Genomic DNA, 17,966 nt, shown 5'->3' with positions numbered 1-17,966 from the left:
CTGCTGTGGAGGCCTACTGGTAGACATGCAGACTATCTTGGGTGGTTTTCCTTGCATACTGGGAGATTACTAAAAACTAATGAAAGTAAAATACACAAAAACACAAAATTTGCAACCACTGTGATTTTTATTGTTATAAATGAAGGTAGGTAGTCCATGGTGTGACTCTTTAGAGGCTAGAGCTTTCTTGTTTTCAGTGTTGAGGTTTTCAGTGCATCTCTTTCAGCTGTTCCTAATCAGAGGAACTCTGTCTCCATCAGAGTTAAATCTCACTGCGGAGAGAAAGATACTTTTCAACTGGGAGGAAAAAAACAATGCATTTCAAATACACATTTCTGTTTCAAGTTCTCTGTATGTGTAGCCTACCCTTTGACAGGTCTGACTGGGAATGGGAGGAAGACTCAGCGTCACTGTCACCATCTAAATTTCTGGTTCCCTCTGAACTCTGAAATCAGTTGTATTGCAAACAGTCTGTCACACATGAGCGTGGTAACAGTGCCAAGAAAATGGTAAAGAACTGTAACACTTGTGATCTGTGTGTGTGTGTGTACAAGTATGTGTGTGTACGTACGCCTCCCGCTTCTCGAAGTCTTCTTTTCAGCAATTCATTCTCTCTCTGAAGTGCTTTGATCTTTGACAGCAATGCAAAAAAAAGTAAATCACACAGTCTACTTCTAGAACATGCATAAGTCATACCCTCTATTTTATTGTGTTGCTAATATCGACACATACCCGAAGTCGCAGGGCCTCTACCACCAGATCACGACTGCCCCTGACCTCTTCCTGTTTAGAGCAGGCTTTGAACGTGTCACCAATGAGCGAGACCACCAGGTGTGACTGACGAGAAGAGGAATTCAGAAATTAATTCCAAAGACTCAGGGTCTTTTAAACAGGAATGTATTTAAGTTGATACGTGATACTCACAAACTTCTTGCATTGGAACATATAGCAGTGGTACATGTCTGAGGCTGGATTTTTGGCTATAAAGCCAAACAGTTTGGGCATGGTCTGGTGGACTGCACAGAAAGAGACTGACTCTACACGACATGAGTGCATCATAAACTGAAAAGGAAGAAGTCGTCTGTGATGAATTGCAACATATAAAAGCAGATCTCCATTTATTAAAAACACAGACATATACATTCATTGGAAAATTGTATCGGGATTCGGATGATTATTGAAACAGAAATATGGCATGTTATGAATATTACCTTTGTTTTGTACTCTAGGATGTCAATTCCGCTCACTGATAAGAAAAGGTAAGCTTTGCTCTTCTTTGCCGTTTCTTTGTCATTTTTGTCAGGATTCTACATGGGTAAACAACACAGTACATGAAGTTTAGGGATTTAAGGACTGAATGTGTGGATTTGAGGGTTTAGTTACATACTCATCATACTTTTCATGATAAGACAAAAAGTCTTATAACTTGAGGATATAGTCAAAAGTTTAATACATTTGATTCAAAGAGGAAAAATGTCATACTAGGCTATCTTAAGAAAAGACCATTTAAGCGAATGAGAGCTGAAAGCGCCAGCACAGTACCAGCAAGACCCCTGCAGCCTCATTCAAAATCTGCATTCCATCTGGACGGCGAACCTCAATGCGACCAAGGAACTAGCATGAACAATAAAAAAGGTGGAGTATTACCATATTACCTAAGATAAAATATAGCATATTATATGTACCCTTATAAGGGTACCAAGAAAGTATTACATCAACAGAGCCTCTCTTAGTACTTACTTTTACTATGAAAGAAATCTCATTATCTTCAGATTCAATCATTTTTGGGTCTATAAAAAGACAAAAAAAATGTTAATGGCATTACACGTTAGTTAAGCAAAATTGTTTACTGTTGAGGAATGAGATGAGCCAGAAGAAATGTTCGACAAAGAAGTGAAATACATTGGTTTGTTATTTCTAAAGATACATTTTTCTTACCTTTTAAAAAATAAATGTGAGCAAATGAACGACGGCTCTTTTTCCTCTGCCCAACAGGCGTAAAGTCTGTTTGAGTTAATGACTGACTACTGAAATTACTTCCTTACTGCACAATACTCTGATATGGATTTATTGCACCTCAGTTCGTCCCTACTTGGGTAGATATCTGATGTGACTGTAAACTAAGTTTATTATACACTTTATTTCCTGAAGCTTCATGTTTACTTATCATGTATATTGCAAAATATATATCTATATTTTGTAGGTATACAATTATTGCATTGATTCTTCTTAGATAGATCAACAGTGTAGACCTAAGCATAAAACAGTATGAATCTATTATATCATAGTTTTCAATGTCAGTGCTCTAATATGTTTATATTGGGTATAAAACGTATACACTTCTGTGAACTGCAGGTGAGGTGAGCAGTTCAAGCGTTTTCCTTTGCCATACATGAAGCAAGGCCTTTATTTCTGAATGACCACCTGGGCTGGCTCACCTCACCATTTTCTCTCAAGCTACAAAAGTTCAACTTGGCGTGCCAGTTTAGGAATGTCCTTGTGTAATAAAAAGCTGGTCAGGCTCGAATACTTTCCTGGGCACACAAGGTTGTGGTAGGCAGACATACCGATTAACTTAATGTGTTGTGTGTCATGAAGTATGAACATATTTATTTCTATTTCACACTCCAAGCTGAACTCAACACCTTGAGCAAACTTTAAATCAACTGACCATTTCAATAAAATAAAATTATTATTATAAAATAAATCACCTCTCAACTTCTCTCAATCCCCTACTCGAGCAACTCGTTTTCAACCGCAACTCTTACATGCTCTGTCCATGGTTGCCTAAGTAATTTTTGAAACTAAAATGCCTATAGCCAAACTTTGGGCTTATATGTACATTTCACAAAGCTTATATTCATCAGTCTAGTGGGGCTGCATACTCAACAATTTTATGTGCCCAGAGTTCAGTGTCAAAATATTGGTGAAAACAAAGCGGGTGCAATTACTTTTAAGGCAGAAAAAAACTATGTACAACAATGGTTCTTAAAGTGGGTAATAGAGACATGACAGGTGGGGTGCGATGAACAGGAGGATTTGTTTATATGCCTATCTCTAATAATGCCTTTCTTATTTTGACAAGGCTTGAAAATTCCCCACCTCAAAAGTGGGGAATGAAAGAAAAAGTTCGAGAACCACTGATGTATAATAATAATATCCATATAATACAATAGGGATCAGCAGCTTCTCTGCTTGGACTCCTAATAAACACCCATAGTCTAAAAACATTGCATTTTATATTACATTAAATGTCAGAGGCCTAAGTCATATTTTTATTTTGGAGTGTATATTTTGGAATGTTTTCCTCACCCCACGTCACAGTGACCTTGATCAAAGGTAACACGAAAAGATATTGACTTGGGCGGGACACACAATGTATCCAAATCACTTTTGAGATGGTGCCCAAAAGGGATCAGCAGTGTGACAGTTTACCTATGAGGATACTTACAACACTCTCCCAACATGATACCATAATATTTACAGTGACAGAAACGGGGTGTGTCATGGTGTGGGGTGTGTTGGCTAAAAAGATCGAACATAAAAGAACCAAACTGCTGTATAACCCCACCTGTCTGGTATTTTGGAGCAGTAAAGGCATGAAACCCTCCTCACATACCTAGGGACATACATTGCCATTCAAAGGTTTGGGGTCACTGAGAAATTAATCAGGGCAGCCGTTTTCAGATTATATTATGTGCTTACATAATTGTAAAAGGGTTCTCCAATATTTTCTCAGTTAGCCTTTTAAAATGATATCAGATTAGTAAACAAAATGTGCCTTTGGAACATTGAATGAACGATTGCTGATAATGGGCATCTGCATACTTGTATATATTGTAGATGTTGCATTAAAGATCAGCCATTTCTTTCTAAAAAAGCAGGACATTTCTAAGTGACTCCAAACTTTTGAACGGTAGTGTACATATGTGTATGCAGAAGAATGTGCACAGTTGTGAGCAGAAATACAGAATACTGACACGTAGTGTCAGCAGCACTTTGTGGAATCACTACAAAACTAGCTCAAAAAAAGGGTGAAATATCCAAAGTGGACAAGGTAAAATGAGAACTAGGTGGAAATAAAGAGTTAAATGAATGACAGTATGTCCAGGTATGCCTTGTGCATTACCTCATCTGTACCTGAAGGCTCCTTTCTTGTAAAAACTACAGAATCTATAACTGAAGAAATAATAAATCAATTGAGGGCATGACAGAGCATGCTGCTTTTCCATGCCAATGATGAAGTATGCACAATGACAGATGTACGCCATTTTTGTGGAGCAAAATTCTTTCCCAAACCTTGAGGCAGTCTTTGCATACCTACATTAGTTTGGTATAGCCTTATAATGTAATGGGTATATTTTGGCTTTTTGTTAAGATATATAACCTACTTAAAGTACATTTGGATAAAGTAGGTATTCCAACTGGTTACATAATATATTGGCAGCAGATCAGGATAATTGTTGGATGTTTCATGGCTTGCTTCCACTATTATGGAGATTTTTAGGGAAGGGCTTCTGTGACTCCAGCATTTATTCTATGCAACGAGGAACCTTACTCAATCTCCATCAGGTCTTTTGTCTCACACCTTTGAGACCCCAGAAAGGTGGATGTGACAGCAAGCATATCCTAGTGAACAGTAAAAACACCAATCAATCAAGCAAGTAGCTTTTCGATAAAGTTTTATTTTAGGTGTGATACTAATACTTCATACAGGACTGCAGTTGTGACACCATACAACAGACCATGTAGAGCACATGGGGTGCAGAGAGGATATCTGGGCAGACATGGGGTGCAGAGAGAATATGAATTAGATGATAAGGTACTTTTACCTGCAAAACATCACTGCTCATCTCAAGCCCATCAGTGCCTTAGGGCCAGGAAATGGCAGTAATACCCAGCAGAATGGTTACCTGCACATCCTAGTTTCAAACGGCATGTTTTCACTGTGTAATTAAGAGTATAGATTTTGATCAAAAGCATGAACCTAAGAGTTACATTTGCTCAAGGGACACATCAGACAGCATAGCACATAGCTTGTCAATAACAATGAGGATTCATTTTAAAGACCAAGGTACCACGAAGAATCTTGTGCCACCTCACAGCGTAAAAACAACATGTTCTCATAATTTATCCAATTCACCCTAACGTTACTAAGTGTTGGCAGATAACCATATTCAAATTTCCGTGCTAAATTTGCAGGTCCATTTTTCTGATGCAGGACCTTTATTGGATAGTGTATCTTGAAACGTCCTGTGTAATTTAACCTGCTTTTATAGTGGAGTTGAGTAAGATTTGATAATGATGGACCCCAGGCAAGACTCAGTACAGTGACATAATGGCCTGGAAGCAAGATGAGGACTGTAACAGGAGCAGCCTCTAGGGGGAGTACTGAGTCTAGTAAGAGGGAGATGACTAGGGATTGGAGGAGAGAATGGAAGGTTGGGCCTACGAGTCATTGACAGACATGCTCTCTACTTTGTTCTGCAGGTCGACATCTGTCTGTTGCTTCTTTTTCTTCCCTCCTTCTTGCTGCTTTTTATGCTTTTTGTTCATCTCCTGGTCTATGGGTGCTGGCTTCACAAACTTCATGATCTCATTCAGTCCTAGGGCAGAGTATGTCAGTGGAAGTCATTCAGTTAAACAGCCATTAATAAAAACATTGATGCCTTTCAGCTGATAAACTGCCATCTCTAGAACAGCATACGAAAATGTGTTACTACCTGGAGGCATGAATTCACGGAGCTTCTCTGGAATGACGATGCCCTCCTCTGTCTGGTAGTTTTCCAGGATGGCACAAATGACCCGAGTTGTTGCACACATTGTGGCATTGAGCATGTGGACATATTCAGCCTTTGAAGAGAAAAAAGAGATGTTGGCAAGTGACCACCTTAGTTCATCAATTTATTTGACCCATATTCATTTACATATACTTTTATCATTTAGCACTGGGGTTGTCCAAAGTGACTTACATATGTCAACTGCACTACATTGTCAAGGGCACAATGGTGGAAGCCGGGAATTGAACCCACAACTTTCAGGCTACTGCTCACTAGCCCAGGGCCCAGTTTCCCGAAAAGCATCGTAAGCCCAAGAGCATCGTAAAGTCCCTCTTACAAACGTCTTAAGATTTGCCAACTGTTTCCCGAAACCATCGTAGCTTAAGAATGTCGTGAAAACACGTGTAGATCTACGAGTGCTCCAGAGTTCTGGTTACTGGCTCAGAGCGTCTTAACAGTACTTCTCACTGAGGTCACCAACAGGACATACAGAGGAATTACAACTTAGAATACATAATCCAATTTACGTTCCCATTCTTTATTGTGTTTATCTGATGAATCAGATTTTAGCGTGCAAAATAGTATAGCCTACATTTAATGGTCATAATAATGTGATGAAAAGCGGACAAAAATGCAATCCAGTTATGAAACGAGACTCTGCCAGAATAGTTTGCCATTATCTTTGCTAAGTGAAGGCTATAATTTATTAGGCCCATGAGGTAAAAGCAGAGAAAGGAGCATGTGGTTTAGTCTGTACTGCATCAAAATCTAAGCCTACACATTTCCTCACTTTCTTATTCGACTTCTTTCTTATCTTCAAACGTGTTCTTAAGTGACACCACGAAAAAATATTGCATGGTGCAACTAATCTAATCTTAAATAATTACAATTATTTATGTCTGTGTGTGGTATATAACCTAGCCTACTTGGGATGCTTACATGCAGATGTCAAAGTGTTTCTATTTTCGTATTGATGTGAATTGTGTAGATCCGAAGTTTAAATGGTAGGCCTATAGCTGTAACTTGCAGTCACCTGACATCACTATCAAATTAGAGGATATTTCAGAACTATTAATGTGGACAGCTCCCCTTAAGAGCATCTTAAAAGGGACACCAGGCAAGCTTGATGCTTTTTCTTTTACGAAACTCCCCCTCGCTCGGTCTGAAGCTTTTTTCCTTTTCTTTGCATCTTCCGTCAAGGGTTTTCGCTGCTTCTTCACTGGCTCTGCCATTATACACACGTTTGCAACAATCGCTAGAGTTTCGTTAGCCTGCCTCTGTGCTGTATGCAGGATGTAAACTGATCCTGCTTCGGTCGGCGGGTAGGATACACCGAACTTGCAAGTGGGATATTCTTCTTACAGGCAGTAGGGCGGGAGAGAGTCTTCATTCGCCCTGTAAGGAGTCATTTAACCATATACCAACTTACGAAGATGATTAATTAACACGAAAACGTTGCCTGGTGTCCCTCTAAGAGCAGTGCACGCGCGTTCACGCTACGAGCATGTTCAGGAAACAGTCGGAAAAACCAAACGAACGATCATAAGATGAATTGTAGAAAACCCTCTTAAGAGCTCACCCCATGCTGGTGGCAAAGTGTAGACCTCAGAAGTTTTTAAAACCCATGGTTTAAATATTTTTCATTTCTGAAGTTTGATATATTAAATAGAATTTAATCAAATGGCTATGGCATTAGCCTAGCCTGATATTGGAAAGTGAAAATCAAGATACAGGTAATCTACAAATGTCTTATAATCTAGTCTTTCCTACCTTGTCCATCATTTTCTTGGTCTGTCCATATCGGATGCGCAGACGGCGAGCCTGGTAGTCTGTGCAGTTGGAGCAGGACACCAGCTCCCTAAAGGCGGCAGACCCTGGGAACCAGGCCTCGAGATCCAGCTTCTTACTGGCAGCGTGGTTCAGGGCCCCTTGGGAATGACAAAACATGAAGGTCAATTCACTTCCTTAGTTTACTTAATTAAAAGTGTTATGAAACCAGTTAAAATAGCACATTATGGATTTCTATGCATTTTAGTTACATCTAGATTGGGAGCTCTCACTAACCAGAAACAATGTTGACAATGCGGTAGGGGATTCCAAGTGTCTGGTAAAACTCCTCTGCTGTTCCAATCATCTCATCAAACATCTCCCAGGACTTGCCGTCATGTGGGGAGGCATACACAAACTGCTCGATCTGTGTGTAGAGGCCAGATGGTGATCAGTTCTGAAGAGCACTATGAAATATTGTTGAATTATCTATGACGGGGTATGTAATTGTGTGGGTATGTAATTGTATAAATGACCAATTGTTGATGCAAAACTAGAAATGCACTCAGTAAAGTGCATACCTCCAAAGCCCAACAGTCTGTCATGCTGTATCTTGCAATTTGAGTGTAAAAGGAAAAAAAATCTTGCAACTTTAGAGGGTGAAATTATTTGAGCAGATACTTCATTAGTCAAATCCACCCAGAATTTAATGGGAATATTCTTGGCCCATGCTACACCTATCTACATAGTTCTCATTATCCTTTTTGCCCAATCCTACTAACAAACAAACAAACAAACAACAGCAACAACAAAAACACAGGTGAAAACATTACCTCCTTGTCAGAGGTAAGAAATAACCCCAACACAAAGTACTACATGATATATCGCAATTAGGGTCATTCCATGTCAAATCAAATCAGGAAAACCGTTGCTGCACCATCTCAGATTTTGCCAAAGTTTGTCTACCTAATATTTAGGGCCCACAATTTAGACCTGTAAAATATTTTTTTTCAATTCCAATGTTTTCATAATTTTTTTCACCCCTTGATTTGTATTATTTCACACTCTCATCTTGTTTGGCCATTAATATCTTGAAAAGTATTATTCCTAGCCTGCCCAAACTTTGTAGAGTGGAAGACAGACATGTTCTCGGTATGACTGGACCATTCAAAAATTTTACTGCATTCTCATTGATTTCCACCCTTCAAAGTTTGGGCTGCCTATGAATAACACTTTTCATTATATTAATGCCCAAACATTGCTTACCAGACTATGTGATTTTCAGGCTGTAAAACTGAAGTGATTTCAAGGGCTGAAAATAATATGATGACATAGGATTTGATCTGAAATATTTTACAGGCCTTGGTTTTGGGACCCATTCTTGATATAGACAAAGTTTGAACAAAATCTGAGACGGCACAGCAAAAAGCTCAGAATGACCCAATATTGATATTCTGAGCACAGCAGCAACAGTATACCATAAAAAGAAAATATTTAAATGATTCAAAACTAGATTCGGAACGGACCTTTTCAAACTGGTGAACTCTGAAGATGCCTCGTGTGTCACGGCCATGAGAACCAACTTCCTGTCTGAAGCAGGTGGACATGCCAGCATAGCGGATGGGCAGCTCCTCAGGCTTCAGCCACTCGTCCCTTAGGAAGGCTGCAATAGGCTGCTCAGAGGTGGCAATCAGATACTTCTCATCCACACTGGTGTCATCTGACTTCTCGCTGCCTTTGCCAATCACCTACATTAAAGCACAATGCACAAATGAGCGTATAAAACTCAAATTGAAAATGAAGTGAGGAGATAAGTTTGCCTCAAAACGGTTGCCATGGCATACCTTATATAGCTCGTCATCAAACTGGCTGAGCTGGGCGACCTCTTGCATGACTTCTTTCCTCATGAAGAAGGGTGTGTAGAGGACGGTGTACTTCTTGTGGTAGAGAATCCGCAGCGCGTAGTTGATCAATGCTTGCTCCAAGAACACTAGAGGTCCCTAGGGTAACATGATTAAAATGTTTAGATACTTCCAATCCTAATCAAGTCAAGTTTATTTATATAGCACATTTCATACACAGAGGTCATTCAATGTGTTTTACATGAACAAAAGCAAACATTAACAGTACAATTTTAGGGAGGTCGGAGGGGCATTTTTCCATATGGGGTCTTAGAAACCTAGCTCTCTCTTCTAGCCACAGCGTTTTTGTTGCAAACAAAATCAACCTAAGCGTGCACAGGTGACATGATGGACAAGGCAATGTTGAGCACAGTGGGCACTGTGTTACATTAGCCTTATCATCATTTCCACAACCCCAGAGAAATATCACTAAAAGGCTATAACAAGGAAAATAACAAGTGAAGTTAAATAACTTGTATAACTTAAATAAGTCTTAAATTCTACTTATTCATAACAGCACATATTGCAGATGCATTACATTGTGATTACATACTGTGGTGTGTGGCATAATCAGGCATTTTGGATTAAATTCAGTGACATGTTCGCTGATGGTCTGATAAAAATGCCCTTTTCTTTAGAATTCTACTTCTGTCATGTGTATGCTTGCGGTCATATGGTATGCTTCCTGTCATGTGTATGCTTGGGCTTAATTACACAGCCCTAAGTAATGTGGTCAGTTCTTTTGGTTTTTGTGAGAACCCTAGCTGCTGCGTTTTGAATTAGTGTCTACATGTCCTTTATGGTAACTTGCTGATTCACTAGGTGCAACACCCAACTGGGTCCGTATAGACACTAATTACATTCAGAATAGCGGCAGGTTCAAACACACCTGGCTCCACAGGAAACAAACCCACCGAGAGTCTTTCGTCCAGCTAGTCAATTTAAGTCTATGAACTATGTACCAGTTAGGTACAAAATGTACACTGTGTGTAATAAAGCAACATGGCAGCTATTTTGAACAAAAGAGAATAATGTAACCAAAGTAAGCTTAAACAAGTACATTAGGTGCACCAAATACCTCACCATGAAACTGGTCCACAAAATCTATTGAACCAATAGTTTTGCCTCTTGGGACTCTATAAACTTGCCTTGAGGAAGTAGCCTCTGCTCCCGGCCACCACAGCTCCCTTCTCGCCCTCATAGCCATCTACCATGACAACCAGGTCGACGTGGGAATACTTCTTCTGCACGCTACAGTCGCCCCAGGTGCGCTCAATCTTATTATCTGCATCCTTAGGGGGTTGAAAAGGTCAGACAGTAAAAACAATGCAGAGGAAAAAATGACAACAACTTGCAGTTCTAATGGTGTATTTTTTTTTTACCTTAATGCAATAAATAGCATGCACTTTTCTGCTTTAATTTAATGAAGGTAAAAGGTCTAAACACTTCTGCCTTCCAAACAAACTAATGGAAGAATACTAAGCAGGTATACAATGGAATCTGAAATACATTCTCCACAATTGTGATGCAAAGAAAAATGCTGCAACTATCCTAACCAACAACACACCAGTTTCACCAGTTTCTCTGTGCACATTAGGCCAGTATGTGCAGCCGTCCATGACACCAACCTCGTCATTGCTGATAGGCACAGATGGATGCAATAGGTTGCCAATTTCTCGCAGGTACTCAAAGCGCTCATTTTCCAACTTCAACCTGTCACTGTCTGACCTCTGCACGGCCTCGTCCACCAAGAGCCGCACCTTCTTAATTTGAGTTACCGTCAACGTCTGCAAAAGCCAAGGTCAAGCATGCCGTTTCCATCTAGTGTCAGGTGTATATGGTCACGGTAAATTGTCAGAGTATCTTTACACGATTTAATAATATATTTTTGTTTGTACAAATATACAGGTGTAACTAACTTTAACTACATGTTGCCTAGTTCAAACAGACAAACATACTGAGAGTGTATCTGCTGTGAGATCCTCCAGATTCTGTGCCTCCTCGGGAAGGGAATCATCATCACCAACTGGCTCCTTTTTCTGTTGCATGGAAAATAACCCATTATTGACTTTTTATAAAGCACGATTTAATTTTGTTATTCAGATTATTGTCTAACAGTGATGTGCTAGTGTCTCTCAAGACAAGTTATAAGGTTCTGTGATTCTTCAGAAATAAAAAAGCAGTCTTACAGAATAGCTGTCTGAATTCCATGGCAAACCATCTGTTTATAAGGATCAGCTTTTAATTAGAAAAATTAGTGTTTTGTGCGGTTAACCCAATACACTGTTGGGAGAGTCCCAATTTGTGAGACAGATTTTTTGGATTCCAAACTAATAGACATGAAAGTCAAAAGACACCTGCCTTCATTTTTTCTCCAATGGCCTTGCTGCACAGGTTCTTGGCCTTGTTTAGGTTATCTGCAGTAAAACGACCTGACAAGAAAAACAACCATTATGTCATTATACACGTGCAATCTCTTCCACTGAAATAGTCACTTAATTAAGACAGATTTATAAAGGCATTTTTCCCACTTGCATTCCTGTATTGTTGCACTGAAGGTCTATGATGCATAACAACAAAAATAAAAGATAGACAATATGAATCTCTAAGTCCACCTTTTTACTTAAATTAAAAATATTCGATAACCAGCCTACTAACACGCAAATAAACACACAAATACTGGTCTTCTGATCTTGACCATAGCCCCTAGTCATTTTTGTTCAGCTAACGTTATCCTGCAAACTAAAATTGTTTGTAAAAACTGTTGGTTTTTTTTGTTGTTGTTTTTTACAGTGTAACATCTTACGATGTCACTAGCTAATATCATTTTCATCAGCGATTTTTAGTAGGCATCCATGCAAAGCTGTGACGGGTGTTGTGCTTCACTCCGGATTGCATCAGATTGCACTGCCTGCATGCTGACGACACTGCAGATGGCTAAATCAAGTACACTTCCTGCTTACTGCAACCCAACTGATGTACAGTGCTACGCTTTACCGTGCTATTTAATACACATACTTGTCAATGGTACATTGACCTTACACTAAAAATCAAACAACTGCTTACAACCACACGACAGACAAATGTCTTTAAATGAGAGACACTTAACAGCTGTGCGACACACGTTAGCCATTTTACCGGCAGCTAACTGGTACAGGCTAACGTGGCAAGCAAGCTGATGTTTAAACAACTGTAAAGTACTTGAACAACGTTCATTATTGTTTGGAATCAACTATTTCAGATTACAGCGAGCGATTACAACGTAGTTTGAACATCTCTGAACGACACAGTTAAAGACGTCCCGGTTTGTGTGAATTTGGAAAGCTAGCCAATGCTACGAACTATGAAATAACGCTATCCATGTGGACCAGACAGTGCTGTTGGTAGCTTGCGATATATGCCACTTACATTTTCTCCATTCTGTATCTGCCAGCACCAGTTTATCCACCAGCGACACATCTTTGAACCTTTTCCTCTGTGTCTCTCTAATGATTTCGGGATCTCCGCCTTTATCAGTGCGGAACAAATCTAGATCAAGCACCATGGTTGTATGCTAACGTTGGTTACACTACCGAAGCTTGAACCAGTCAAATGAACGAACTGCTAACAGCTAACAGCAAACACTAGCACGAAAAGATGGGTTCAGCGTCAAGAGCGTCCAATGGGCGGGCACTTTGGATGGTCCTTTGGTCCACGCAAAATGTCCACCTGCGTCCTCCTAAAAAATCAAGTTCATTATGCAAAAGTTTTATTGTTAGCTATAGCTTTATCAAAATTATTCTATTCTAAATATTGTGGCTCAACCGAACTGGAGGTTTAAGCTAGTTTCTGTGAAGGGTCTAGTGCCATTTATGTTTTGTCATGATTTCTGATTTATCTTTTTAATTAATTAAACAACTCAATGTGACACACAAATATTCTCAATTAAATGTTTCACCAATATTGCTACGTAACATTTTGAATGAAAACCACGTTTTTTATAAGCTACCATGACGGCACACAGGTCCCAATTCCATTTCCAAACAAAACAGTAGGCCTATGCTTAGGCCTATTTCACCAAGCAAAATCATGGACTTGGTGGGGTGGACTGTTGGGCTCATAGGCTACTGACGAATGGTGTTGGGTAAAGATAGGCCTAATATAGGGGAGACCTGGGCAGGTTGGCTCACTTTTCACTCTCGGTTATTTCTCTGTCTTATGCGTTAAAATGGTCAAAGTGTGATTGAAAGCTTGGAATCTCATAGCTGGGAAAATCCAGACCCTGCAATCTACACAGATTAAGGGTCTGGCCACGAACAATGTAGCCTAATGGTCCAACTCGAGGGGCGGCACCATACAATTGGATAACACTAGACCAATGTTTACTCTGAATGATTCCGGACTTTGACGCAATTGGATAACACTACGACCAATGTTTACTGACCTCCAATGTTGCAGCGCTGTCGTTATTAGTTTAGCTCGCCTCTGGCCCGCCTATATCAGATAGGCTACGCCGATTTAATTGGTTCCCCGAGATGCAAGGGGTAGTATGTGCTCTTGTGCTCTTGCGAGAACTCTGGATTTCCAAGGTAGGGATCTCAGCTAATGAGTATGAATGTAAATGCGTAGGCCTACATTCACTGTCAACAAATGACCCCTTGTTTTGAGTTAAGGCTAGTTATATGATTAAAGTGGTGTTGTGCACTTGTGCCAACCTGCCCCAGGCACAGGGTTGGTTGGCACATCTAGGCTACTGTAGTCGGGGTTGGTTGGAACACCTAGGCTCCTTGCGGTAGGCTACTCATTTTGCTTTTGTTTGAAGTGCTCTATCACACTGCCGTAAGGCTTTGTTGATGTCTCACAAAATATAGGCTAGGCTACTCAAAACAGATGACAAAACAGACAAACAGTAGACATAGGCCTACCACATTATAAACATTACAGAGAAACAGAGACATGAAAAGACAATAGTATAAGTATAAATACTCTTATCCTGTGAGGGAAATTTGGTCTCTGCATTTATCCCAATCCGTGACAAGGGCGTAGGTTTGGTCTCAGCTTTGGTGGGGACGCATCCCCAACTCCTGTTGTCACAATACCAACATTGTTGTTTCAATACCAATACTAAGTGAAGAATCTCAATTTCGATACTTTTGCGATTTTTTAAAACTTGATTTGGTTTGTGTGATTTGTGAGATCATTCACATCAGTGGCAATCATAGAATTTGATTGACCCTCCACACACACACACACACACGCACAAACAAAAACATACATAGAAAGTGATGGTTGTCATCAGTGTTGGGCAAGTTACTTCAAAATCGTAATGTATTATGTATTACTCATTACTGTCATTTCAAAGTAATTTGTTACATTATGTATCTGAATTGTAAGGCATTACACTACTATTGTATTACTTTTGAGTTACTTTCACCAAAATATCTAGAAATATGAATTTGGAATTCTAAATGCAGTTTATTATGCTCAATGCAGCTCATTGCACTTCTAATGGAGGGCGATGTGGTATAACATAATGACTGAGCTAGGCTTAAGGCTAACAACAGTAGAATGCAATAGGCACAGTGATGGCTCATGATGCAATACAAGGAACAATTATAGCCAGAATTTTGGTAAAAGCAGACCAAAGGTCAAAGTCTGGTCAATTGTGATAGAAATGCTGTAACTTTAGGCTTAGGCCTACTCATTAAAAATAACAGAGAGCCCACCTATATACCTGTATATTGCAACCCAAAACATAGACATGTCAAGATAGGCTACAGAGTGCCGCTGCTGGCAATTTTGGTGCCCTAACTGGTGAAATACAGTATTAACCTATATGTCATCAAATGGCTTTGTATTTTGTATTTTGTATCAAAATACTTTATTGGTGTGTATTTTTGTATTTTAAAAATAGGCTACTGCAAAATACTATATATGAAAAACACTAAAAAAAAGTAGATAGTGTGGTGAACTGAGGGGGCAATGCCTGGAGATGATGAGGGAGCGTTTGATGCCTAATTGCCCTAATTGGACTCACCTGGGTAGGAGACAATATGAGCATGCAGAGGAGCAACGTGCGAGAGAGAGCGTCCAGGCGAAACGCTGGGGGAGCGTTGGTCAAAACAGGGTACGAATTGTGCTGGTCGCGGTCAGTAGGATCGCCGCCAGTGAAGATAGCTGTAGGGGGGGAGGAAACCTTAGTATAGGCCTTTGTTAAAACCTAGACCAACGCCGCGACTGGCGGGCGAGTTGGACTACTGGACTCGTGAGCCCCTGCACGAACTCCCCAGAACTTTCATACTGGAATTACAGACTAGAACTTTCACACTGGAATTACATACTGGAACTTACACACGGGAATTTACATACTGGAACCTCGCTGGCCACCTGAAAGTTCGATTCGCTGTCCCTTGCCATCAGGCCCCCAGGGGAGGGTCTCAGGGAGCAGGGAAGTCTCCCTTTTAATAACTCATTTGACTAATATGTATCTGTGTCTGTTTTTATAATTGAAAGTCGGATAGCTTTTGTGCAATATAATTTATTAGTGACTGGGTTGCGGGAACCTTTTATTGAGAACACTGGAATGGTGTGCTGTGATACCCGAATGGAGATGTTTCCTCTTTGTGGTGTTTATGAATTGCTGTGTTTTATTGGATTGCTGTTTTGCACGGATTGGGAGTGAGGATCCCCCAAATCATGTCAGTTGATTAATTATAATGTCCGGAGCTGCCTGGCTGTGTTTGTGGAAATAAATAAAGCTACTTTTGTACCGTCCGTGGTGGTGTGGGGTCTACACATTCTCTGAGTTGTCTACCTGGGGGAAGGGACAAAGGGGGTCGCTAGAGGGGGACCTTTTCCTACCAAGCAGATTTATTACAATACTACACACAGGTGTAATGAATAATTGGTAATTAGGCAACAATGGTTAATGTTTATCGCAATCAGCTAATGTGAGAACAGCTGTGTTCAACGACATTCACAGCTTTTCAGTGACGGCCTTTGCTGAAGCATTCAGCTCTGGTTTGGTCTGAAGTATAAATACTCTTTTGATCCCGTGAGGGAAATTTGGTCTCTGCATTTATCCCAATCTGTGAATTAGTGAAACCCACACAGTAAACACAGTGAGGTACCCACTAATCATGGCGCAGTGAGCTTCCTGCAACAACAGCGGCGCTCGGGGAGCAGTGAGGGGTTAGGTGCCTTGCTCAAGGGCACATCAGCCGTGCCTACTGGTCGGGGTCAAAGCGGTAGTAAAACAGAGTGGCGACCAGGTGGCGACACTCCCATAGACTTCCATAACAATGGCGGCGCTTTTTCCAGGCTACTTCGGCGTTATGCAGAGCTCAAAAGCACTTGGTCTGTGCACACTGATTAAAACGCAACTTATTGTCTATTTTAATTCCCAAATATTTGTAAGATGAGACCCATTCTATCTGTACACCATTTTCTCTACATTGACCTGTACAAAGTTGTCTTTCTACAGGCTGTGCCAACGATTGCTGTGCCATCAGCATATTTAAAATAGGTAGCTGAAGATGTTTGGCAATCGTTAGTATATAATGTATAGAGGATGGGTGATGCGCATCCCGTTTATAGATTTGTCACAAAATAGTCATAGGGAATGTATGTGCCAACCAACCTCAATCAGTGTGCCAACCTGCCCCATCCACGTTTGGACACTCCTCGGCACTGAAATGGTGTTAGCCCGCAGCACCAGTCACCACAGGCTTACACATTTCATGAGTCCTGTCTCTTTCAAGTGAAATTAATACTTACATATATCCTTACCCATCACAATGCTAGAGTATATTTAGTGGGAAAGGCGATTTCTTAGTTTCGACCCTGCAAAATCAAAAAGTTGCCCTCACCTAAAGGGTTAATGACTTTCAAATATTTTTCTTATGTGTGTGAGCTTCAGTTAAGATGACACTTATTTTTAGTTAAGTTAACAGTTTTGTGGATGCACCTTTTAGTTGCCTAGATATTAACCGTGATTCAACCTGTCCTTGATCCAAACAGCCACAGTCTCCACCACACCACATCTGACAGAAATAATATTGCCAGTGAATTAACTATAGCATTGTAAAACAGCCTAGGGTACTGAAGACAACCAAATACAGCCTAAATTAGTACAACACCTAAAAACTAAGAGGGAAATGAGCCATCATGTTTTCCAGGGGGAAAAAGCACCCGTGTCACTTCTAGACACTTTGACAGCAGCCATATAATGTGTCCTTTATTCACAGTTGATGTATAAATGATATACATGCAGACTAGACTGAACATATTTTCACAATCTTCACAACTAATGTTAACAGAGGCAACACATATGGACACATCTAATTTTGGAAAGTCTAATGTTCTACAAAATTTCAAATCAATATAATGTTCATAATCATAATCAGTCCAATCAATAAAAAGAAGTGTGACCAGACTCAGAGTAAGCTTATTTTGTAGTATGAGAAGACTTGGTTCAATAACAACAATGTACCAGCAACAAAAAGTTTACTTTATACAATTTATATTTACAAATTACATT

General features: G+C 40.0%; 2 protein-coding genes across 3 annotated transcripts; both read right to left on the bottom strand.

Moving 5' to 3' along the window:
* Positions 1 to 108: 108 nt before the first annotated feature.
* Positions 109 to 4,681, bottom strand: LOC125293974 (PTB domain-containing engulfment adapter protein 1-like). 2 transcript variants are annotated; one of them, XM_048242240.1, is made up of 9 exons: positions 4,559 to 4,681; positions 1,741 to 1,790; positions 1,543 to 1,614; positions 1,212 to 1,307; positions 925 to 1,062; positions 733 to 837; positions 572 to 631; positions 367 to 445; positions 109 to 272 (listed from the first exon to the last, which is right to left on the bottom strand). In XM_048242240.1, the coding sequence occupies exons 2-9, from the start codon at positions 1,780 to 1,782 to the stop codon at positions 223 to 225; spliced, it is 642 nt and encodes a 213-aa protein (XP_048098197.1). In that variant the 5' UTR covers positions 1,783 to 1,790; positions 4,559 to 4,681; the 3' UTR covers positions 109 to 222. The 2 variants fall into 2 exon arrangements, with proteins under 2 accessions (XP_048098197.1, XP_048098196.1); XM_048242239.1 differs by lacking the exon at positions 4,559 to 4,681 and adding an exon at positions 1,939 to 2,031.
* Positions 4,666 to 13,084, bottom strand: sars1 (seryl-tRNA synthetase 1). Its single transcript, XM_048242238.1, has 11 exons — positions 12,857 to 13,084; positions 11,810 to 11,880; positions 11,407 to 11,487; positions 11,077 to 11,235; positions 10,597 to 10,740; positions 9,392 to 9,547; positions 9,074 to 9,295; positions 7,845 to 7,974; positions 7,551 to 7,708; positions 5,724 to 5,853; positions 4,666 to 5,606 (listed from the first exon to the last, which is right to left on the bottom strand). The coding sequence occupies exons 1-11, from the start codon at positions 12,990 to 12,992 to the stop codon at positions 5,449 to 5,451; spliced, it is 1,545 nt and encodes a 514-aa protein (XP_048098195.1). The 5' UTR covers positions 12,993 to 13,084; the 3' UTR covers positions 4,666 to 5,448.
* Between the last annotated feature and the right edge of the window lie 4,882 nt (positions 13,085 to 17,966).

Source organism: Alosa alosa, chromosome 4, assembly GCF_017589495.1.
Source record: "Alosa alosa isolate M-15738 ecotype Scorff River chromosome 4, AALO_Geno_1.1, whole genome shotgun sequence".
NCBI lineage: Eukaryota > Metazoa > Chordata > Actinopteri > Clupeiformes > Clupeidae > Alosa > Alosa alosa.
This window is presented reverse-complemented; position numbering and strand designations above follow the sequence as displayed.